Genomic DNA, 24280 nt, shown 5'->3' with positions numbered 1-24280 from the left:
AAATACAGTATGCTCTATGTTGACTATTTTGAAACATCCGTAGCGTATCTGAAGGTAGCTAACAGACTGGGGAAGCAAGACAGCACAGTGGTTCTGCAAAAGGCTTTTTCTGTCAGGCTCCCTGGTCCCAGATTCAACATGGGCACCACCACATGACTGGGCTGTGGACTGCTCTTGGTAAAACACACAAGTATCATGTCAATGTGTCTTCAGCACATTAAATAAAAAAAACTTGCGGGGGGGGCAAGTGGTGGCATTCCCCACAGATTGCATGTTACCACAGACAAATCATGTCCCAGTTCCTGAACCATACTTGCAGGAGGGAAATTCCCTGGCAGTGGACCGGGTATCTACTCTCCTGTCCCCTCTTCTTCTCTCAAGGAAAGAAGGAAGGAAAGGAAGAAAGGAAGGCCAACTTTTTTTTTTCTCAGGTAAAGGAAGATAGAGAGGGAAAGACATCATACCACTGAGACCACCTCCAGTATGATAGGGCTGGGCAGTGGCTCACCTGGTTGAGCACATGAATTCCCATGTCCAAGGACTTGGTTTGAGCCCCAGTTCCCCACTTGCAGGGGGGAAGCTTCACAAACAGTGAAGCAGGGCTGCAGGTCTCTTTCTTTCTCTCTTCCCCTTTCTATCCCCCTTCTCTCTCAATTTCTCTATCCTATCAAATAAAAACTAAAAAAATCTAAAAACAAAAAGAGAAATTTAAATCTATCAAATCTATGTCTCAAATTAAATTTTCTGGAAATGTCTGAATTTTATTTCCAGGTCTAAACTTTTCATTTCTCCAAAGCCAGAAAATGTACGAAAGAACACAGCCGACCTCACTGACTCAGTAGATGACGTGTGAGGTGCCTTACCTCTCTGAGTGCAAAGTGCCAAGGCAGCGTGGGGTGCGGTTCATCTGCAGCAACACTCCTGCTGGGAGTCACAGAGAAGGCAGCTTTAGAGGTGGTTTCAATCCTTCTCAGACTGCAGTTCAACACTGTGGCTCCTGAAACTGACTGCAGACCATCCTTAGAAGGAAATCTTTGCAAAAAATACAGATTCCTCCCCATTGGAACCCTGGTAGCAATAAAAGGATGCAATAAAAGCAAATTGCTAAGCTCCATTCTACTGATAGCTTATGATGTGTGGGTGAAACATGATATTGTGTTTTAAACTCAAATATTCAAGTGATGTTCATGTGTAGAAAAATTTGGGTACAACATTCCAAACCGCTTTTATAAAGTGAATCCAAGGCCTGGGGGGGGGGGGGGGGCGTGGAGACTGCTAGCCTGGCAGAGCACATTGGGGCTGGAGCCTTGGCACTAGCGGAAGCACTGTGGACATCACCGAAGGGGCTTGGATATGAGAGCAAAGCTGAGTGTCTCCCTCTCATCTTCTTATTTCTTTCTCTCTAAAGCAAAGAATGGAGGGCCAAGCGGCGGTGGCACGTCTGGCTAAGCACACATAGTACTAAGCATGAGTATCCAAGCAAGGACCAGGGTTCTAGCCCCATCTCCCCACTTACAGAGGGGATGCTTCACAAGCTACAAAGCAGGTCTGCAGGTATCTCTATCTCCTCCTCCTCCCTTGGTTTTTCTGTCCTGTCCAATAAAATGGAAAAGATGTCCACCAGGAGCAGTGGATTAGTAGTGCTGGCACCAAGCCCCAGTGATAAGCCTGGAGACAAAATAAACAAGTAAAAACAAAATAAAAGAATGGAAAATTTGACCCAGGGAGGCCTCTCAACAGTATTATAACCTGTGTACCTGTGTGCAAGGCTTATTTCCCACTGTTGCATAAAAGTAAATAGTTAAATAAAACCCAAGTTCTAATAGGCTGGCTTGCATTCTTTACAGACTGAGGGGCCTGGGAGGAGGTCCCAAGCTCCATCTCTAGCACAGCATGCACCAAAAAAAATGCTCTGGTTCTTTCTTACCCCCAAATAAAGAAATGAAAAATTGTGCTATGAACATAGGTAAACACAAATCTTTTTAGATGGGTGTGTTGGGTCCTTAGGATATATCCCCAGGAGAGAAATTATAGGGTCATAGGGCAGGTCCACATCTAGCCTTCTGAGAGTTCTCCAGACTGCTCTCCACAGAGGTTGGGCCCATTGACATTCCCACCAGCAGTGCAGGGGCCTCCTTTGTCCCCACAACATTTGTTGCTGCTGCCTTTTATGATATGTGACATTCTCACAGGGGTGAAGTGGTATCTCATTATTGTTTTTATTTGCATTTCTCTGACAAGCAATGACTTGGACATTTTTTCAGATGTTTGTTGGCCTTTTGGATCTCTTCTGTGGTGAATATTCTGTTGATATCCTCTCCCCATTTTTGGATGGGATCATTTGTTTTCTTGTTGCTGAGTTTGGTGAGCTCTTTATATATTTTGGTTATTAGTCTCTTATCTGATGTATGGCATGCATGTAAAGGATCTTCTCCCATTTTGTGGGAGGTCTCTTTGGGTGGTGGTTTCTTTTGCTATGCAGAAGCTTTTTAATTTGATGTAGTTCCATTGGTTTAATTTTGTTTTAGTCTTTGTCATTGGATTAATTTCATTAAAGATATCTTTAAAATTTACATGGAAGAGTTCTGCCAATATTTTCCTCTAAGTATTTGGCAGTTTCTGGTCTAACACCCAAGTACTTAATCCACTTGGAATTTACTTTCATGTTGGGTAAAATATAGTGGTTCAGGGGGGCCAGGTGGTAGCACAATGGGATAAGCGCACATGGAACAAAGTGCAAGGATGGGTGCAGGGATCCTGGTTGATATACACTCTTATGAACTAATAGTCTCACAAATCACTAATTAATATGAGGGGAAAAATGGACAGAATGCCTCAAACTTTTTGATACATAGATCATAGTTCTGAGTATATATTCCTTTAGTCAAAGCACTTAAGACTTCAAATTGAGGAGTCTGGTGGTCGCGCAGCATGTAAACACACATGGCGCAAAGCACAGGGACCAGCTTAAGTATCCCAGTTTGAGCCCCCTGCTCACAGGCAGTGAAGCAGGTCTGCAGGTGTCTATCTTTCTCTCCCCCTCTGCCTCCCCTCCTCTCTCCATTTCTCTCTGTCCTATCCAACAATGACAGTAATAACCACAACAATGATAAAACAACAAGGGCAACAAAAGGGGAAAAATGGCTTCCAGGAGCAGTGGATTTGTGGTGCAGGCACCCGAGCCCCAGCAATAACCCTGGAGGCAAAAAAAAAAAAAAGACTTCAAATTGATAATCTGATTGAATTTTAACAGTGGGTTCAAATTGTTAATACATCTCTAATAATGACTTTCCCTTTGAAATATTACATCACCTATAAGCTTAGATCGAGGAGAACAGAAGCAACTGTTGGCATCATTTTATAAGACACAGCTATATGTAAATAGCATTAAAGGACATAAACAGATGTTTTAAATATTTTCAAAAAAAAAGTACTTCCAGAATAACAATATATTCTAGTTCATGACTCAACTACTAAGATCAGAATAAATCTCAATACAAAGAAATGTAGAAGTATTCTGAAACCATAGCTTTCAACTGCCTCAAACTCTGGTTCTCTGAAATTGCTAGAAAGGCTAGTATCTGAGCTGTGGCCCCTTTGTCCTGAATATTTGCTAACAGACACCCCCATGAAAAGCCAGTACAAGTAAGAGAACAGTGCTCATCACATCACTAGCATCCCAGATGGTCTGGTGGCATGCACCTTTCTTGAACACTCAGGTGAATTTCCCCAGGTCTCACTACACACCAAGACTCAGACTGGGAGAGTTGTGCATTGGCAAGTATGAGTTTGCTACACTCAACTAGGAAACCTCTCAACAAGACCCAACTTAGTGAGTCTGACCTTATGCATGCCCTCAAACCTCAGCATTTACCTATGGTCCACTGTGCATTTCTGAACTCCTTTCTGGGTTGCATTCTCTTGGGAGTCATTTTTAGGTTTTCCTTCAAGAAAAAAAGCATGCATTAAATTTCATGTATTATACACACATGCAAAATGTAGACTTGGATCTAAGACTTTCAGAAGACATGCATCTTTCTCAAACTCTTCCATAACATTAAGGAAGGACCGCACTCCCAAGCATAACCTATGAGGCTGCCATCACAGTGGTCCCCAGAGAGGAAAGGACTCCACCAGAAAAGAGAACTATAGAACTATTTGAACACTGATATAAAGACCTTCAACAAAATCTTAGCATGTAAAAAAAGAAAAAAACAACAGCATATAACAGAATAATCCACTAAGACCAAGAGGAATCCATCCTCTTGATCCAGGGAAGAAGGATGGCTCAATATCTGCCAGTCAATTAGTGTGATTCATCATATCAACAAAAAGAATGATAAACAGTACATGGTCATATCAATTGATACTGAGAAGGCATAAGACAAAATCCAACACCCATATATACAGTTATACACCAAATCCACCAATCTGTGTCTCCCTCCTCCCCATAGTTCTCGCACAGTCTTAACAATTTAATGATTCCTTTTTTTTTTAATAAGTTCATGTTTCCTTTTCAAAAATATTTTATTTGTTGGATGGAGACAGAAATTGAGAAGGGAGGGGGACATAGCAAGGGAAAGGAAAGGAAAGGGGAAGGAAACACGCCTGCAACTCTTCACCACCTGTGATGCTTCCCCCCTGCAGGTGAAGGTTGAGGGCTAGAACCCAGGTCCCTAGTGCATGGAAAAGTGTGCACTCAAATGGATGCACCAACCCCAATCCTCCAAGGTAATATGTTAATATGTTAAAGACCCTTAAGAGACTAGAAAATAACAGGAAAATTCTTCAACACAGCAAAATGCATATAAGAAACCCACAGTAAATACCACACTCAGTGGGAAAAACTACAAGTCTCCCCCTAAGACCAGCAGTTGGACAAGAATGCCCACTCTCCCTACTACCACTCAACACAGTCCTGCAAATCCGTGCCAGTGCAACCAGGCAAGGAAGAGATGTCAAAGGGATCTAACCTGGAAAGGAAGGGGTTCAACTATCCTCACATGATTCTCAAGACTCCCCAGACACCTACTAGAAACCACTTCTAAATGTACTAATGTTGCAGGATACAAAATCAATCAACACAGACCTGGTGTTCCTCTACACAGACAGTGAGTCAAAGGAAAGGATAAGGAAGGAAGCAGTCCTGTTTATAACTGAAGAAGGGGAGGAGGGGGAGGGGAGCGGGAGTGGGAGAGGGAGGAGAAGGAGGGAGGGAGGGAGGGAAGGATGGAAGGAAGGAGGGAGGCAGGGAGATGGAATAAATGCAACAAAAAGTGACAGACCTCCACAATGAGAAACGGGGTGGACAGTGCACTGCTTTGCCTTGTGCACAGCCCAGGTTCAAGCATAGCCCCCATCACACTGAAGGAAGCTTCCATGCTATAATCTCTTTCTTCCTGCTTGTTTCTATTTAAGAAAAATTATAGGACTTTTTTTTTTATAAAATGGAAACATTGACAAGACCACAGGATAAAGAGGGGTACATTTCCACACATTGCCCACCCCCAGAGCTCCCTATCCAATGTCCTCCCTTGATAGCTTCCCTATTCTTTCCCCTCTGGAAGTATGCACCCAGGATCATCATGGGGTGCAGTAGAACATTCTTAAAAGAAGTATCTGGTGACACAAAGAAATGGAGGAATGGTTTTAGTTCATGGGCTGAAAGAATAAATAGTATTAAAATGTCACTCTACCAAAAGCAATATTTAGATTCAATGCAAACCCTATAACAATTCAAGTGACATTTTTCAAAGAAATTAACCAAATTACCAAAAAATACACATGAAACCAGAAAAAAGCATGAATAATAAAGCATTTCTAATAAAAAAAAAAAGAAAAATGGAGGTATCATGCTCACTGACTTGAGTATACTACAAAGCAACAGTAATTAGACAGTGTGGTGCTGGAACAAAAAATGGACACTTACACTAACAGAATAGAGAGCCAAGAGATAAATTCACACACATATGAACAGCTGGGGTAGATAAAGGGGCCCAGAACATCCAAAGCAGAGGGGAGAAGAAGAGACAAGACTAATCTGAACAGGCACATGCACCTAAGGGCCATATGCTTACCGTGTGTGTTATGCACAAAGCCGGGAGTGCCTAAGTGCCCATCAAAGATGCCTGGATAAAGAAGTTACAGAATATATATCCAAGAGGGCTAATCTACAACTGAAAGACATAACACTGTGCCCTCTGGGGCAAAAATGAATGAAACTGGAAGTGAATTAAGTTGGGAAGACAGAAAACTATAGGGTGGTTTCACACATTTCTGGGATATAGATCAATAAAACATTACCTTGGAGGACTTGTGGTGCTACACCCATTTGAGCGCACATTTTACCATGAATGAGGACCTGGGTTCAAGCCCCCAAGCCCCACCTGCATGGGGGAAGCATCATAGGTGGTGAAGGAGAGCTTCAGGGGTCTCTTTCTCCTCTTTCTCTCTATGTCACCCTCCCCTCTCAATTTCTGTCTCCATCCAACAAATAAAATACTTTCGAAAAGGAAACATGAACTTACCAAAAAAAGGAGCAGTCAAACTGTAAGACTGTGTAAGAATTATGGGAAAGGGGGAGACAGAACTTTGGTGGTGGGTGTAGTGTATAGCTGTACCCATTATCTTATAGTCTTGTAAACCATTAAATCACTAATAAAAATTACTATTAAATTAAATCACTATTAGCTAAATTACTAATAGAAATCACAAGAAATAAATGTAGGATAGCCCACTGCTATTTTTAATTGAAGGTAAGTAGCATGACTCACACAGAGGGAAATCACTGGCCCAGAAAGGCATATAACACTAAGTCACAGTATTTTCAATTTCATATTTCCAAACACAAACTGAGACCAATAGGTGATTATACTATCCATGTATAACACCAACCTTTTATTTCAGAACTGACTGGCCGAAAGCCCTCTTCAAATGGTACACTGAAATGACTCCCATCATTACTGATGAACTCTGTCTGATAGTTCTTGCTTGGCAGACACCATGTTGCACACGTTTTACTACAAGCAGAAGTGCAGGAAGCAGACACTGGGCCAGTAAGAATGCTGCCAGCTGTGACTAAACAGGGACCTCCCAGGCCACCATGGCCAGACCTGCTGAAGGCTTTCTCCATTCTCTGCTGATCTATGTTTAACAAATCGATCAGGTTTGAAGGGGTCAAAGAATCACAGTTCTCTGACAGAAAACTGGGGGTTGGCTGGTTCACATCTTCAAGGAAATCTGAAACTGTGTTCCTATTTTCTCCCCAGATACAGCTGGCTGGTTGGTTTCCCGCAGGGAAGACAGACTGTCCTTTCTCACCCAGGCTTCCTCTGTCTTCACCCATAACTCCAGCAGATCTCCCTGGATGGAACCTCCTACTTCCTGGACTTTGGGAGGGAAAAGACAGCGAGAAAAGTCAGGGTTTTTTTTTTCTTCATTAAGACACATTAGAGTTAAATTATTATAGAGTCTACTGAGCACTGATCAATGTTTATCTAGATAAACCTTTTATATTTAAACAAATAATTGCCATGGGTAGAATTTTATCTCACATGCATTTCTTCTGTGTTACCAAGGCATGCAAGTTATCTGTACTTTGTCTGGTAGTTCAACATGCAGACTCACTTACATATGGGCCAGGGAAATAGCACAGTGGTCTACACAGTGGCCTTCCATGACAGAGCCACCAGAGGTCCCAGATTTAACTCAGGCACTGTGGTAAGCCAAAGCTGAGCCATGCTTTGGTTTAAAAAAAACAAAACAAACAAACAAACAAAAAAAACCACGTGGTTCAACTTACTGTTATGTTAACAAAATAAAATACAACCAACGTACGGTGTCCCCTGAAACAGGGCTTAGTGAATGCCTCAGCCTCTGATAACACTGTTGCTCCACACAGGAAGAAAAGGGCATTCTGAAGTCTTATCACAGTGTCAGAACATCAACCCCATAAAAGAGTAAAAAATCAGTCAAGTAGTTATGAGACATTACAACAGTATTCTCAGCCTAACACAACCATCCACTCTGAAACTTCCATGGGAGAATGTAGAAGCATTTTCTTATGTGTGGGAGGTAAGAGAAACAAAAGGGTCTGACTAGATAGACTATATAAATTTCTCCTAATGCAGAAGTCATAATTTAGGTTCTGTCCAACTCATAGAGAAAAGCTACCACTGGAAATAATTATAGTCTAAGATGCTTTTATCCTCACTGATGGCTTACAGATCTAAGATAGACCAGCTTCTTCCAGAGATTCTTGGTAAATATTTTTACCATAGAAATTTAGAAAGAAACAGACTGGTAGACCGCTGACTGATTTCAGTTTTATTTTTGTCACTCACTGAATATTTAGTGGCCAGGCACAGCTGCTGTGCTCCAGGCACTGTGCCATGTGAGAATGGGGAGAGAGCAGTGTGCCATGTGAGAATGGGGAGAGAATCAGTGTGCCATGTGAGTGTGCCATGTGAGAATGGGGAGAGAGTCAGTGTGCTCAGGGCCCTACACTACTTCCCCACATGGCTCTTCCTGCTGCCTCAAGTAAAATAATGCCTCTCTGTCACATTGAACCATGTTTAGCAGTATATATGATGAATATCAGAACATGCCGACTACTCAAAATGGAAGCACTTTCTAAGTTAGAAAACACATTTGAACTGTAAACCATGATTTCTCAAAGATGTTTTTAGCATCTGGACCCAGAAAACTCACTGTGAAATGTGGGCACCAGAAACTATATAATGCAGTTACCGCCCACATGGAAGTGTCTAGAAGCCTAAAGGAAAGAAACAGCAAGTTTTCAGTGCTATGTCATAGTCAAAGTAGAATCTACAGCAAGGCACTTGAGAAATCTGGCAGGCGGCATCTGAATTTGATAGCAGAAAAATGGGGAGGAATGCCACATGGAGAGGCCTCGGAGATATGTGCTGTTCAAGACAGGTTTATTCAGAAGGACTGAGTCGGGGGAAAAAAACCTCACAGATACAGAACATACTGCTGGGTGTTGGGGGGGGGTGCATTGCTTGTGAAGTGTTAGGGTAGGTGAGGCCTGGGGGTGTGTGTCTAACTCCAGCATGTGCTCACAGCACCACTGCATCTCAGGCTGAATTTTGATGCCACAGCAAGCAAAAGACTAGATTAAATAGGAGAAACAGTTCATGCTTATGAACAGGCAGAATTACTACTGTTGAGGGGCCCAAAGAAGGAGGTCTCACTGCCTTGGGTGGGAAATGGTCAAAGGAGGGGTAACCAAAGTGCCTTAAGAAAGCTTTTTTTAAAAAAATTTTTTTGTCTTTATTTATTGGATAGAAGCATCCAGAAATTGAGATGAATAGGGGGTAGAGAGGGAGAGAGAGAAACACCTGCAGCCCTGCTTCACCACTCACAAAGCTTTCCCCCTGAAAATGGGGACTGGGGGCTTGAACCCTAGTCCTTGCGTATTGTCACATGTGCACTGAACCAGGTGTGCCACCACCCAATCCTGAAGAAAGCTCTCGAGGTGATGCACACACTTATTCTGCTGGGTATAAGTCAACACTCCTGTAATTGCACATCTCAAATGAGTTCTGTGTGCTGAAGGAAAACATGAGTGGATCATGGATTGGACTACAGAACTGACTTTATGTCCTGAAGTGGATACTGGGAGCTGAGGAAAAGGCAGGAATCAAGGCCAGTTTCTCCTGTGGCTCTTTTATCTGAATGTCGGTTGTGCTATGACTGAAATGGGGGAGAGGGACACAGTTCTTCAGAGTAATTCAAACTTGCTTTTTAGATTTCAGTAGATTTCTACAGTGAAGCAGGGTTTATAGACAGTAGACAGAGAGGCATGTGGCCAGGAAAGTCCACCCTGCAGGGTGTGCACACTTAACCACGTGCAAGTACCTGGGCTTAAGCCGTTGACACCACATGGGAGCACCATGCACAACATCAGGGAAGCTGCATGAATGGTGGCCCAGTGCTGCAGTATCTCCCCTTCTCTCTGCCTCCACCTGCAACTTAAAAGGGAAGAAGGGAAGAGTCCACTGGCAGGGGTGGAAGCATGCTGGTACAAAGGCCATGGCTCAACAACCAAAAAAGAAAAAGGGAAAAAAGTGAGGCACACAGCCACTATCACAAATATGAAAAACAATCAACATATTTATGGTATGGAAAAGACACTATCAAAATGATGCAAACCTCAGCTGAAAATAGTGTATACATTGGAAAATAAGTGCTTACAATTAATTATATATTACATTTTATTTCTAGTGTTTTTTTATCTAGGACTGTTACTAAGGTCTGATTACAATTCTAAAAACACCCGTGTCCATAAAATCAAATTAGTAACTCAAAACATGATGTAGCAACTTTATTTCCTCCTACAACGTTGCTTACCTGTTCAGCCGTTTGAAGAATGTTCCAAATTGTGCTGATGCTGGATAGGGTGGCCTGAGAGCATCTTGATTTTCATTTAATTTGGGAGCCGATGAATGAGGATAATTAACATTAAAGGACTGAAAAAGAAAAGAAATTGCCAAAATGGGACTTGCACATACTCTTAAGTTATTTTCTATTCAAACACACACTCATTCTCTCTCTATCCTTCTCTGTCTCTCTCTCTCACACACACACATACACACACAATACACACAGATGGTTAAAGAAGTAAAAGTCAACCCTTATCTGTGACCTTGGGCATATCAAAGTTAAATTTCTCTGGCAAACTAGGCACATCTCTGGAAAATAGCTACTTATCTCACTTTTTCCAATCACTAATTTAGAGAATGGGAGAGGCCATCACTTGTTATTGTGACAGGCACCACAACAATAATTTCTCAGGAATAATAACTTCTATTTGTAGTATATCTTACTTATAATTCATGAGACATAGAAATAAGAAGTATAAAAACAGACAGAAATAGAAAAAATGGAGGGAACAAGAAGACATATTGATAGTCTTTTTAAAAATAACTGAAAGTAAGGAAGAGCTAAAAATAGTTTGACAATTCATCTCACCTCTCAGCCCGAAACTGCACCAGAGATGTAAGATGACACCCCTCCAAGTGGCACAGACACAACTCAACAGATAAGGTGAAAAATACAGTGACTGAACAGCATCTCTGCATCTTCATGTCACGTGTACAAGTGAAAGGCACATAACAAGTCACCTTCCATGTAAGAGTGTGGAGAACTACTCTGATACCTTGAGGCAACTATGGTGGTTATCCTTTCAGGTTGGGGTACAAAATTGGTGATGGGAGCAGTGTGGAGCTATACCCTTATTGTATTTTAATACTGTAAATCACTAATAAACTTTTCAAAAAATAATGAAGCCACCACAAGCCATGCTTTAACCAACTAATGGGTAACAGTATACACTGCTACCTACAAGACACTTCCCAAACTCAACTTACTAAGCTGCCACTACTCACAAGCTGGCCCCAGATCACATCAAATTGATGGGGTTTACAGTCAACAATATTTATACACCTTTCCCATATTTGGGAGCTACTCTCTTCCCTGATCCAGCTTTCTGGTCCTTTTTCCAGCCATGGCATCATCTCCCCAGACAATAACTTGGATCCACCTGGATATCAGATTTTAGGCTCAGGGGGGGAAAAAAAAACCCAGTATAGCCATAGGCCCTTTGGAATATAAACTATGCCTACTAGCTAGCTACAAAAAAGGAGACACCCCCCTGTTGGTATGCTTCTAAATTCTGCTTCTAAGACCCCTTCTGTTTCATTGGTTTAATCCCCCCTGCTTAACACTGTATTCTATATACATAACCACTGTTAACTAAGCACTACCCTGCCTCCAGGTCATTGGTTTAATCCTCACTGTTTTGCACACTTTTTCCTTCTCCCCACTCCCCCATCTTATGTACATCCTCTTCGGACCAGACTCTTCCGCTTCAGGATATAGAAGGACAAGACTGTGATTAGAGATAGCTTAGATTGTGTTGTGTTCCACATGAATAAAGACTGAAGTGCGTACCACTCAGCCATGAGTCCCTGGTCGTCTCTCTTTCCTGCCTGCGAAACTAGTCCGACATAATGGTGTCCGAATACGGACCAGCACCAACGTGGGACCTAACCTGCCCATCCCCCAGATAAGTAAACTTGGCTACCCATCCGCCATGGGCTGCCTTTCTACTTATGAAGAGGTTTCCCAAAGCCTCTACTTCTTCTTCATGAGACAGTTTCTCTGTCTCTGGAACATTTTGCTCTGGGCTACACTTTGGTTCCCTGACCAGGAACTTTGGTTCCTTATTACCATGATCGTAGAACTTTGGATATGCGCGGAGATTTCTCCTGGGACTCTCTGGACTTCCTCTCCCATGTTTCCTGCGGAGAAGGACTACTCTAACTTGAAAAGCATTCTCCAGTAACCTGGCAGTCCCCCAAAATGGAGACACGTGGTTAGTTCTACCCTCCTCATTCGATCCTTTCTTCAATGGGAAGACGTTCTTAAAATTGGGTGCCCGCAGCAATCCAGCAGGAACTGTCAGAAGCACCCTACATGGAATTTCAAAGAGATTTTTGGAGTAGGACGCCCTCCGGGGGCTCATGATGCTACATGGTGAGATCTGGATAATCTGGTTCAAGGTAAAAGAAGCAAAAGCTGCCTACGGCTTTCTCTTGAATCCCCCCATTGTTCTCTCTGAATATCTTAAATTTGCTGTCTGCTTTCAGTTGTGTTTCATAAGAGAGTCATTTTAATGACTAAATTTTTGTATGACATTGACTTTACAAAAAAAAAAAAAGCTGGACACAGCCATGATTTCTAGAGACATCCTGAAACAATCCAAAAATTGTTTTTTTCTCTTTTGATTTTTTTTACGTCTTGGCATAAATGTGAAATGTTTAATCCTGAAAACTGTATAAATATGGGTGGGGTAGATAGCATAATGGTTATGCTAATGATTCTCATGCTTGAGGCTTCTAACCATAGTTCTTCTATTGAGCTTATGCTGTTTAAACAACCTTAAAAAGTTCTGTTTCACAAGTAAGTGAATTACAGCTGTCATCTTCACATGAAAAAACATTTGCTCAAATGGAACCCCCGGAAATCCATTTGGACCTCTGTTCTCTGACATTTCCCACAAGATGGCATGACTACAGCAGCCCCCCCGAAACCAATGATGTGACCTGGCACGACCTGAAGAAACTGATTCACAGACTCCAAAGCTCACTCACGACAGAAAAGTGGAATTACAGTGGTTGACCTTCCCCATCGAGACAGACGTGCAGCATTTCATCCCCTGGCATTTCATCCATGGTCATCTGCTTTAGACTGACACTTCTATTGAACTTACTAGCATACCTCTTGGACACATTACACAACTTTACAGCAGTTTCCCTTTACGCTGCTGGGTTTCTCAAAGACTGATCACAGCAGTGCATGGACTTTGCAGCCAGAGCCTTGGGACTCTATAGGACACGCCCCCTCGCCTGTGGGAAGAGCCTTCTTCCCATAGAGGTAGGAAACGCCCTTTGAGGCATGAAACACCCTCACAGGCAAGAGATGCCCACAGAGGCAGGAAATGCCCTTTGAGGCATGAGATGCCCCCAGAGGCAAGAAATGCCTTTCACTTGATAGGCACTGCCCTTTGAGGCAGGAAATGCCCCCTCAGGCCTCCCCTTGGCATCACACTGGTTCTTGCTGCTCTCTTACTTGTTCCTCCATGTCTTCTGCCAGTTCTTTTGAAAATGCCTGTATGATATAGGTTTCTGTTCACCCCACACTCCTGATACTATGGCCATTAGTTAAAAAGAAGGGGAAATGTTGGTATGCTTCTAAAATCTGCTTTTAAGACCCCTTCTGTTTCATTGGTTTAATCACCCCTGCTTAACACTGTATTCTAGTTACATAACCACTGTTAACTAAGACAACCAGTAAGTAGCAAACTGAAGTACTGTCAACTTCATTATTAGTAGTTTTCCAAAGAAACAAGTTCAAACAATTTTAAAGGCTTATCCAGTCATAAAATTTTACAGTGCAGATATTAAATTTTTTACTTGAGAAGTGTTATTACACCTAATGTCTTGAATATTACTTAATTTGACATTAGTTACAGTAATTCACAAGCAGTATTTACAATTTTTTAAATACCTATAAAATGAGGAGGGAGAGTATGTCATAAAAATGTTCTTATAAAATGGTTAAGAACTAAGAATTCAAGGTACCTGTTCTTTCTGATTACTTTCATATGCAACTTTTGAAGGACTAGGTGCTAGTCTAGAAATGAAGTTTTGTTCCGTAATATGTCTGTCAGAAGACAGTTCTGCTAAGAAAGATGGCAGAGTAACACTGAAGTTTTCTACTCTGTTGAGCTGAGGTTTATATTTTTTGTGTGAGTACATGTATTGAGAAAACTATTGGGAAGAAAACAGAATCATTTGAATTTCAAATATACGTAAACTAGAAAAGAAGAAAGTGAAAACAGAAGTTTAAAAGTCAGGGATTGCAGGTAAAGTACCAGGAGAGCAGAACTATTCAGGAGAATTGTCAAAAAAAAAATTTAAAAAAAAAAGGGTTCAGCACTCCTGTAAGCCAGGAGTGGGGGAGTCTTTTTTCTTAAAAGGGTCATTTGGAGATTTATCACACATCACTGGCTGATCATATAAAAGCATCAACTTGAAAATTAGCACTGAATGCTGTTATGAAAAGAGTTTCTAGACTTACTCAATTTCAAGACCTGCCCCTGGCAGGGACAGACCAAATGATTTCACTAGCCAGACGTTCCCCAGCCCTGCTACAGCAACCAATTAGTACTTTCACATGAGACTTGAGGGTTTATATTCATTCATTCATTTATTGCCAGCATGGTTACTGATGGGGCCTGATGTGTACATGACTCCATTGTTCTTGGTAGCCATTTCTTTTTCTTTTATTCTTTTCTGACATACATAAAGAAGGGGGACAGGTGGTGGTGCATCTGATTAAACACATATATGACAGTGCACAAGGACCTGAGTTCAAGCCCCTGGTTCCCAGCTACAAGGGGAAATCTTCATGAGTGGTGAAGCAGGGCTGCAAGTATCTCTGTCTCTCTTCCTCTCTATCTCCCCCTCCACTCTCAATTTCTCTCTGACTCTATCCAATAATAAATATATTTGGGAGCTATTCTCTTGCCAGATCCAGCTTTCTAGTCCTTTTTCCAACTATGATACCATTGCCCCAGACAATAACCTAGGTCCATCTGCATAATAAATGTCAAGTGAAGGAAAAAATTAGTAAAGTCATAGACCCTCTGGAATATACCTAAAACAGACCTACTAGCTTTTTTCAAAATGGAGACACCAAATATTAATCTGTGATAGGTTCATGACTAGTCAACAATTTGTTCTGCTTTATATCTTAACTATTTTTAAGCCACCAGGTTCCAGATGCTACCATGATGCCAACCCGACTTTCTTGGGCAGAGGACCCCACCATGTGTCTTGGAACCCTGCCTCCACAGGTCCCTGCCCCACTAGGGAAAGAGAGAAAGGCTGGGAGTATGGATCCACCTGCCAACACCCATGTTCAGCGGAGAAGCAATTACAAAAGCCAGACCTTCCACCTTCTGTACCCCATAATGACCCTGGGTCCATGCTCCCAGAGGGATAAAGAATAGGGAAGAAATCAAGGGAGGGGATTGGATATGGAGCTCTGTGGGTGGGAATTGTGTGGAAATGCACCCCTCTTATATTGTAGTCTTGTCAATATTTCCATTTTATTAAAAAAAACAAAAGGGGGTGAGGAGGAGGAGGAAAGAGAAACACCTGCAACACTGCTCTTCTGCTCAAGAAGTTTTCCCCCTGCAGATAGGAGCTGGGGGCCTAGACTCAAGTCCTTACATGTGGTTAACACATACGCTCGACCAGGTATACAACCACTTAGCCCCCAATTGGGATATTCTTTTTTTTTTTAATTTATAAAAAGGAAACACTGACAAAACTGTAGGATAAGAGGGGTACAACTCCACACAATTCCCACTGCCAGAACTCTGTCTCTCATCCCCTACCCTGATAGCTTTCCTATTTTTAACCCTCTGGGAGTATGGACCCAGGGTCATTTTGGGGTACAGAAAGTGGAAAGTCTGGCTTTCGTAATTACTTCCCCATTGAACATGGACGTTGGCAGATTGATCCATACTCCCAGCCCGTCTCTCTCTTTCTCTAGTGGGGCAGAGCTCTGGGGAAGCAGGGTTCCAGGACATACTGGTGGGGTTGTCTGCCCAGGGAAGTCAGGTTGGCATCATGACAGCATCTAGAACCTGGTGGCTGAAAAAAAGTTAACACATAAAGACAAACAAATTGTTGACTAATCATAAACTTAAAGGCTGGAATATTGCAGATGAAGATTTGGGTCTCCGTTTTGGAAAAAGCTATTAGGTCTATTTTAGGTATATTCCAAGGGGCCCATGACTTTACTAGTTTTTGTCAATCAGAATATTCTTAAAGTAGAGATCCCCTACATCAAAAACCTAAAAAATTTAAAGGTCAACTACTGTTTCCCAATATTTGAAAACCTTGCATCATTTGGTACATGTGACAACTGTTGAAATAACTTGTCAGGGGAGTAGGTTGGGGATAGAACACCCACCATGCAAGAGTGACACCTTGGTTCATTTCCCGGAAGGACATGAGCATCAGGCAGCAGTGGAGACAAAACCAGGATCCCTGGCAGTCCATGAACTCTGGGGTTCTGCTGTCTCTGCCCCTCCCATAACAGTACAGTGCACTATGTTTTGGGGAGCCGCCTCAGCAGCACAGTGTACGCGTGAGGCACTGAACATGATCACTAGGGCTGCAGAGAGCAGCTCACAGATATTTCATAAATCTCACCTGAACCGGGCGATGTTCTTTCTTGCTGCCCAATCTCTGAGAGCATATACTGATCAAAAGAAAATGCAAAAAATAAGTGATGATAAATGAGCTACATTTTTCAAACTTCATCTTGTTCTGCAAAAATACAGAGATATAGAACTAGTAAAACAAGACATAGGACTAGTAAAACACTCTGGGCCCTAATAGTACTGGTTTTTATAAGAGGTATATAATTACTAGAGACAAAGTTTTATGAGCAGAAAAGTCAAACTGCTCATACATTTCATCATTTACTAAAATCATAACAGTTTAATAATTCTATTCACAGTTAAACAAGAATGAAAGCTAGCAGAGCAAGCCCTTTATAGATTCCCAATGAATGGATGGAGTGACAGAGAACCTTTTTCTCTGTCAACACTTCTTTCCTGCAAGACTCCACCCTCCTAGAGAACTTCCCCCCCCCCCCCAGGTAGAGTGTGAGAGACAAAAAGAGGGAGAAGAGGAGAGAAGACAGACAACACAGCAGTGCTCTCAAGTGTCCCTTTGCATGGTGGTCACGTCAGGTTCTCACACAGGGCCAAGTGTGTGTTTTACCAGGTAAGCTGTCTCTGAGACTCCTAATGGCCCACTTTAATAGCACTTAATCTATAACCTATAAGAACCTACTTGTTCTCTATATCATCGATGCAGATGTTAGATGGTGTGCAGGGAGGCGACACTGGAAGTTCTAAATGCTGCTTTCTTACAGGCATTTTGATATCTCTGTTCATATTCACATGGACTGGTTTCCTCATAGTTTCTACAAGAAAAAGTGTAAATCTAAAATAAGAACATCTTTTCTGGGCATTATCTGATAACCATATTCATTAAACATCTTGTAAATGTACTAAAACTCCCTGTCCTAGATGTGCTAGAAGGTCACCACAGTACTAACAGTTACCAGAAAGACTTCAAGCATCTTTTTCATCATCTCACATACTCCTCTGGAGAGGGATCTACTAACTCAGTTCCACTTTTTTCTCCCTCCAAGACTTCCCTGGCCCGCAGATCATGCCAGGTAGGGTGCAGCATCCTCTGTCTCCCCCGTATCCCTATGACAACACGTCCCTTAATGCAGCTGATTATCACACACACGCACACGCACACACACACATGCACGCGCGCACACACAGTATTTTGAAGCCTCCCAGGTGCCAAAGCCTGTGTTTCCTTACAGAGCAGATCACTGCCTGGTCTTTTCAGCCGTCCCCTTTCCTGGAAAATGCTCTTCTCACACATGCCAATGTAGGCAGCTCTCGCTAGCACAAGGTTCCACTGCCAAAACCCAGTCACTAAGCAGATTTGTCAGTAAGCAGTATTTCAGGCATGATGTACTCTGCCGGGAGCAGGCTTGCCAAGCACCTTCCGTTTAGTGTCACCTTCCACCATTTATGATACTTTACTACATCTGAACTGCCTATCTGTAGTGAACTTCACCCTGCGCTGTGAAACACAGAGGAAATGAACTATGGCATGGGGAGCACCATGAAGAGCAAATGTATAGACCAAGACACTGGCACAACGTCCAATGTCTGAGGGAACAAGGCTGAAGCTGGAGCTGACCTCTCATCTTCCATGACCAAGTTCTCGCCCGTCACAACACTAACTTATCAGAGAGCTGGTGTAAGTCAAAAACAAGTAAGCCAGGAAGTGAGGACTGGTACTGACTGGTCGAGGAGACCTAGATCCCATAAAAACCTCTTTCTCTGGAAAAACAGTGGGATACACAGTTCCCACTCAGACAGACAGCAAGGCCTGTCCATTCAGGGCCCCCATGCGCCTCCTTGGAGATGGAGCAGCACCTTTTCCCTGCATGGGGGGAGCACACCCCTGGCAGGAGCCTCCTTCCTCATGAGCTGCTACATCTCCAGCTCTAAGCCCTTCAACTCAATGTGGCTAAGAGCCAATGATGGATTAGCATGTACTGATCAAGTGGTTCTCTAATAAGCCACGAAAGTGCATTCCAATGCTCACCATAGCCAGCCAGATCAGCTGAATCAACCCTGGCGATCAATGACAGGTGACAGATGTCGCAGCCAGATCGCCCTCACATCCGAGTCTTTTACTTTGATGCAATACACCAAACACTATCTTATTTCTTAAGCTCTCAATTTAAAAATTAAGTACAGACACAATTTCCTTTGAAATAGGAAATGCTCTGGTTAAGTTTTTTATTTACTTGAAGAATAAAAGTACAAAAATATGAATTTTATTTTCAAATACTGAATCATTATAATTAGCCCCTGAGGGATACCTCAATTGGAAAATAGAAAGCTAATCACTGAAACAGTTTTTTTCCACTTGTTTTCAAATTTCCTGTACATTGTAAGCTAATAGACACTTATTCTCTGCTCCTTATTTAAGCACTGTGAAGTATCTACCTCAACAGAAGGCTGTTCAAACTGGAGTTACAGTAGAAAGAGCTTACCCACACCTTAGAGAAATTAACTGCAGAACACTCAAATCCAAAATAAAAATATATGGGCTAAGCAACAAAAGATTCTAAGCAAAAATTAAGCTTCTAACTTAAGAGTACAAATAAGTTTTAAAATGAATTTACTCTCTACATACATTGAGTTCCAAAGTTACAAAATTGGAGAACTAAATATTGTGACAATATCTATGGTCCAAGCAAAGTATTACTGAGAAGACTTACCAGGTATTTTCTTCTTGCAAGATATCTGATTTACCATGTATAAGTTAAGAAGGTCTAAACTGGCCGTGGCATTTACCACAGGAGATGAAACTCCCAGCAACTTCATTTTTGACCTTAGCTTTTTCTTTTCAAAATATTCCTAAAACAATAAAATAAAAATAATTATAGCACTTACATAGTCTCAAGAAGAATCATTAGCAGTAGTGAAAAAGCAGTGATGCTACAAAACTGATTTGCTATTTGATTTTGCCATTCAGCGCCCCTTGAGAAGATTACTAAGTCAATGCTGGTTGACCAGTGGTGTCGTGGAGTTAAGGTTCTGTCTGAGGGTACTTGGCCTTGTGATGGCACACACTCCTATGAGCAAAGGTTTGGTAAGGTCCCTAGGCAGAGGACTGGAGCACTGAGCAGGAAGCACTTTACAGGAAATGATTCCTAAGGCAGATAAACGAGAAGATGCGAACACGAGGCTCTAGGAACAGGGAAGAACAGGACAAGACTGCCTACAGGGGAGTAGAGAAGACCTTGTCCCGGGCTACTGTGTGTAAGACACTGGTGTCTCACTTGCCAGTCTTCTGGATAGCTTCTCCTCTCTGTTGTGAGAAAGAGCAAAGGTATGTTACTGACGTGCCTGAGAAGATTAGGCTGAATTTCCAGTCAAGGCGTACATGACAGATGATGATTAAAGGGAATTAGGAAGCTTGGAGAAAATAATCTAATATTAACATGAAAACAGCATTGAAGAAAGCAGTCAGAAAGGAAGGAAACTTGAAGATGGCCAAGGAGACAAGGGAGGCCTCTGGGCTGAACAGCACCCAGCTCCCTGCTGACATCAGCCAGAGCTGCCTGCCCGTGGAAGGGAACAGAGGGTGGGGCTGGAGGAACAGGATCCAGCAAAGGGAAGGTGTCACTGAAGAGAGCAGAAGGGAGTATGTGAATACCAACAGAGATCAATGAAGACAGTAAGATACAGGTCTCTCCAAAGAGTCAGAGGTGTGTTGTGCCCAGAGCAGGACCTCTGCAACCAGTGTCACTGTGCTCTGAAGATCCAAGGTCAGCAGAGGGCAGAGCTGGGACTCAGGAATGCGGGTGACTTTCCAAAGGAGCAGGAAGGCCCAGGGGCTGAGGAGCTCTCGTCCCTGTCCTGGCCTTTTGCCCTTTTTAATGATTTTTTAAATATTTACTATTTTAAAAAAATATTTACTTATTCCCTTTTTGTTGCCCTTGTTTTTATTGTTGTAGTTATTATTGTTGTTGTTATTGAAGTTGTCGTTGTTGTTTGATAGGACAGAGAGAAATGGAGAGAGGAGGAGAAGACAGAGAAGAGGAGAGAAAGACAGACACCTGCAGACCTGCTTCATCACCTGTGAAGCGACTCCCCTGCAGGTGGGGAGCCGGGGGCTCGAACCGGGATCCTTAGGCTGGTCCTTGAGCTTTGCGCCACGTGTGCTTAACCCACTGTGCTACTGCCTGACTCCCCTTTTTGCCCTTTTCTAATGACAAAGCCATCACTGTCACTCTCATGACCTACAAGAACAGTTTGGAAGGTGTGGGTTTCTCTCTAAGCAGATCTTCTCTGTGAAATTCCTAACAATAAGGTCACCCCCTCCTTGTCATGGGAAGCCCCCCCCCCCCCGGATACCTCAGCCCCCTCAGCATAAGAGAAATATCCCACATCTGCCCCACTGTACTTCAGAGTTTGGAGTCGTGCACATTTTCCACATGTAAATGATTAAACTGGTCTCTCCTTTCCCTGTACTACTACTTGCCTAGTCCAAGAATACCCCACTGGGGAGAGGTGTCTTTCTTGCACTCCAACCCAATAAAGGGAAGAAGCAAGTGGTGCATGAGACTTCAGAGAGCAGAAGTTACTAGGATCTATATCACAGACAGACCTTCCTTTGACAGGGAAACTCACTCCACATGGTTTATAGGCCTGGTGGTAGAAATGTGAGGTAGTTCTCATCTGATAGCTCCCATTTCTTTATTATCTACTGGATAGAGACAGAGAAAGTGAGATAGAGAAAGACAGACACCTGCTGCCCTGCTGCACCTACAGGTGGAGACAGGGGTCTTGAAGATGCCCCTTGTTCCTATTTCTTTTTAAACATGTGAACCATATGTCAGAACCATATGTATAAAGGATAAATATTAGAGTTTGGATAAGAGAGGTATAGGGACACAAAGGGAGGTATGAGCTATCTATGTCAAAGATACTGGGGAAGGCCCACGTGTTACCTGTTCGTGTAGATATTCAAAAGAATGATTCAAGCAGACACAGGTTATTTTGTAATAATCCAGTATAGATGCCATAGGTGATTTATTAGCCAGTGCCTATGCTATTGCTAAACATAGTTCTTCTGACAGATACAGGAGATACAGAATGAGCAGGAGCCAAAAGATCCTTCTCAATAATACACTGACTGAATGGGAGGAGGGAGGAGAGCAGAAAAAACAGCTTTACAAGAAAATACAAAACTGTGAAAGAGTGGAGGAGATGATTCTAGTTAAGACACAATAAGTGATGAGACAGACATGCAATTATCTTGAAATACATTCTTCCAGGCAGGAGGGAGGTCAGTGAGGCTGAAACAAAGCAGTGAACAGGATGTAAGGTGAGTCAGAGGGGTGGCATGGCTGAGAGAGGGAGTGATGACAGGGCCAGGAAGTGAAGAAAAACTGGGGGTGGGATGAATAAATCAGAAGGGGCCAGCAGTGACACACCTGGTAAAACACACACATTACCATGCTCCAGGACCCGGGTTCAAACCCCACCTGCAGGAAAGAAGTTTCACAAGCGGTGGAGCAGGTTTGTAGATCTCTCTCCCTCTTTAACTCCTTCTTCCCTCTCAATTTCTGTTTCTATTAAAAAAAGGGGAGTAACTCTGAGTAGGGAGGAGTTGCCCCACCCAGCAAAGCACACACTTTGTCACACACAAGGAGCAGGGAGCACTTCTGCTTCTACACAGAAGCACCATGCAAGGAGACACTACACAAGAGATTAGGCAGCACTGCAGATTCCTCTCACCCCATCTGCCAGCCTGTCTGGAGGAAAAAGAGACACAGTCTACCAGGACAGCAGGTATAGAGTGCCAGTGGGACTCTGGAGGGAAAAACAAAGTTTTAAAAGGAAAGGCAATTGAAGCTTTTTAAACAAGAAAATAATAAATTCTGGTTTGAGGGCCATGAGGTGATTCACCCAGTAGGACACACACGTTACAGTGCGTAAGAATCCAGGTTCAAGCCCTCAGTTCCCACCTACAAGGAGGAGGTTTCATGAGGTGAAGTAGTGCTGTATTGTGTGTGTGTGTGTGTGTGTGTGTGTGTGTGTGTGTGTGTGTACCCCACTCCCCTCTGCTTTTCTGTCTCTAAGATAAATAATTTTAAAGAAAAAAATTCTGATTTGTGATTTTATTTTATTTAGTTTTTTTTTTTTTTTTTTGCCTCCAGGGTTATTGCTGTGGCTTGGTGCCTGCACCATAACTCCACTGATCCTGGAAGCCATTTTTGTTTCCTTTTTGTTGCTCTTGTTGTTTTATTGTTATTATGGTTATTATTATTGTTGTTATTGATGTCATTGTTGTTGGATAGGACAGAGAGAAATGGAGAGAGGAAGGGAAGACAGAGAGGGGGAGAGAAAGATAGACACCCACAGACCTGCTTCACAGCTTGTGAAGCACCCCCCCCTTGCAGGTGGGGAGCTATGGGCTTGACCTGGGATCCTTATGCCAATCCTTGCACTTCGTGCCATGTGTGCTTAACCTGCTACACTACCGTCCAACTCCCTGGTTTGTGCTTTTAAAAGATCATATAGGGATGGTAGCTCAGTGGATTAAGTGCACATGGTATGCAGCACAAGGACTGTCATAAGGATCCCAGTTCGAACCCATAGCCCTCACCTGCAGGGGGGGTCACTACACAAGCGGTGGAGCAAGTCTGCAGATGTCTTTCTCTCCCCTTCTCTGTCTTACCCTCTCTCAATTACTGCCTATCCTATCTATTTTATTATTATCTAATAATAAAAACGGTCATAGAAACCACTGTATGAAGAAGCAGACTAAATGAGTAAAAGGAAGCATTAAAAATGAAAATTCAATTATACTAAAATTAAAAGATTTACTCAAATGAAAGTTAATAGCAAAGTCAGGGTACATAAATAACTGACAAAGAATTCCTAAATATGTAGACATCCAGTTTCACAGAGATGAGCTCATGAACCTGGAGAAAATGCCACAGAAGATCACTTATTGTTTTCACAAAACTGACATCCATGAAAAAACATTTCTTTTTTACCTTTTGTTTTCTCCTTTCTTGCTTGATCAGAACCCTGGTCCTGAAAAGGGAAGAAGGGAAAAATATTAATGGTTAAAGAAGCTTTTGACAGTTTAAGAGACTCTCTTAGATGTGTTTATACATATAAATTGTATGTAGATTACCCTCTGTGGAACACATTTACACACATACAGTCCTCTATGTCTTGTTAAATGATGTCATTTTTCTCTGCAGTATTCTTTAATATGTCTTACAACTTTTTTCTCATTCTTCCTATCATATATATTATCTTGAGGTTCTTTAATTTGGTGCCTGTGTTCAAGTACTCTTGTAGATTATATTCAGAAGATAATCACATTATCTACTGACAAGAAACTATGGAAATACTCTTCAAACATATATTGTAAGTAAAAGTTAAACAAATCTTCCTAGATGGAAAACTGAAGAAAAGAGGTTGTGGGGGAGTCCGGTGGTAGTGCAGCAGGTTAAGTGCACTTGGCGCAAAGCGCAAAGACTGGCA

The 24280-nt window shown here is 42.4% G+C and overlaps 1 protein-coding gene across 5 annotated transcripts in view; it reads right to left on the bottom strand.

Moving 5' to 3' along the window:
• REDIC1 (regulator of DNA class I crossover intermediates 1) overlaps nt 1-24280 on the bottom strand; it is a 49059-nt gene that overhangs the window by 7308 nt on the left and 17471 nt on the right. The window contains exons 2-10 of one of the 5 annotated variants that reach the window (XR_009550727.1): nt 23782-23821; nt 19489-19627; nt 17460-17592; nt 16812-16860; nt 10372-10490; nt 6895-7388; nt 3875-3944; nt 1517-1592; nt 864-924 (exon numbers count right to left, since the gene is read on the bottom strand). Coding sequence is in view for 3 of the 5 variants with exons in the window: in XM_060194670.1 (XP_060050653.1) it covers nt 864-924; nt 3875-3944; nt 6895-7388; nt 10372-10490; nt 16812-16860; nt 17460-17592; nt 19489-19627; nt 23782-23821 (1105 nt within the window). In the remaining 2 variants the exon portion in view is untranslated. The remainder of the gene's footprint in view (nt 1-863; nt 925-1516; nt 1593-3874; nt 3945-6894; nt 7389-10371; nt 10491-16811; nt 16861-17459; nt 17593-19488; nt 19628-23781; nt 23822-24280) is intronic. The other 4 variants (XR_009550728.1, XM_060194670.1, XM_060194671.1 and 1 more) reach the window with 4 other exon arrangements.

Source organism: Erinaceus europaeus, chromosome 7 (genome assembly GCF_950295315.1).
Source record: "Erinaceus europaeus chromosome 7, mEriEur2.1, whole genome shotgun sequence".
NCBI classification, from domain to species: domain Eukaryota; kingdom Metazoa; phylum Chordata; class Mammalia; order Eulipotyphla; family Erinaceidae; genus Erinaceus; species Erinaceus europaeus.
This window is presented reverse-complemented; position numbering and strand designations above follow the sequence as displayed.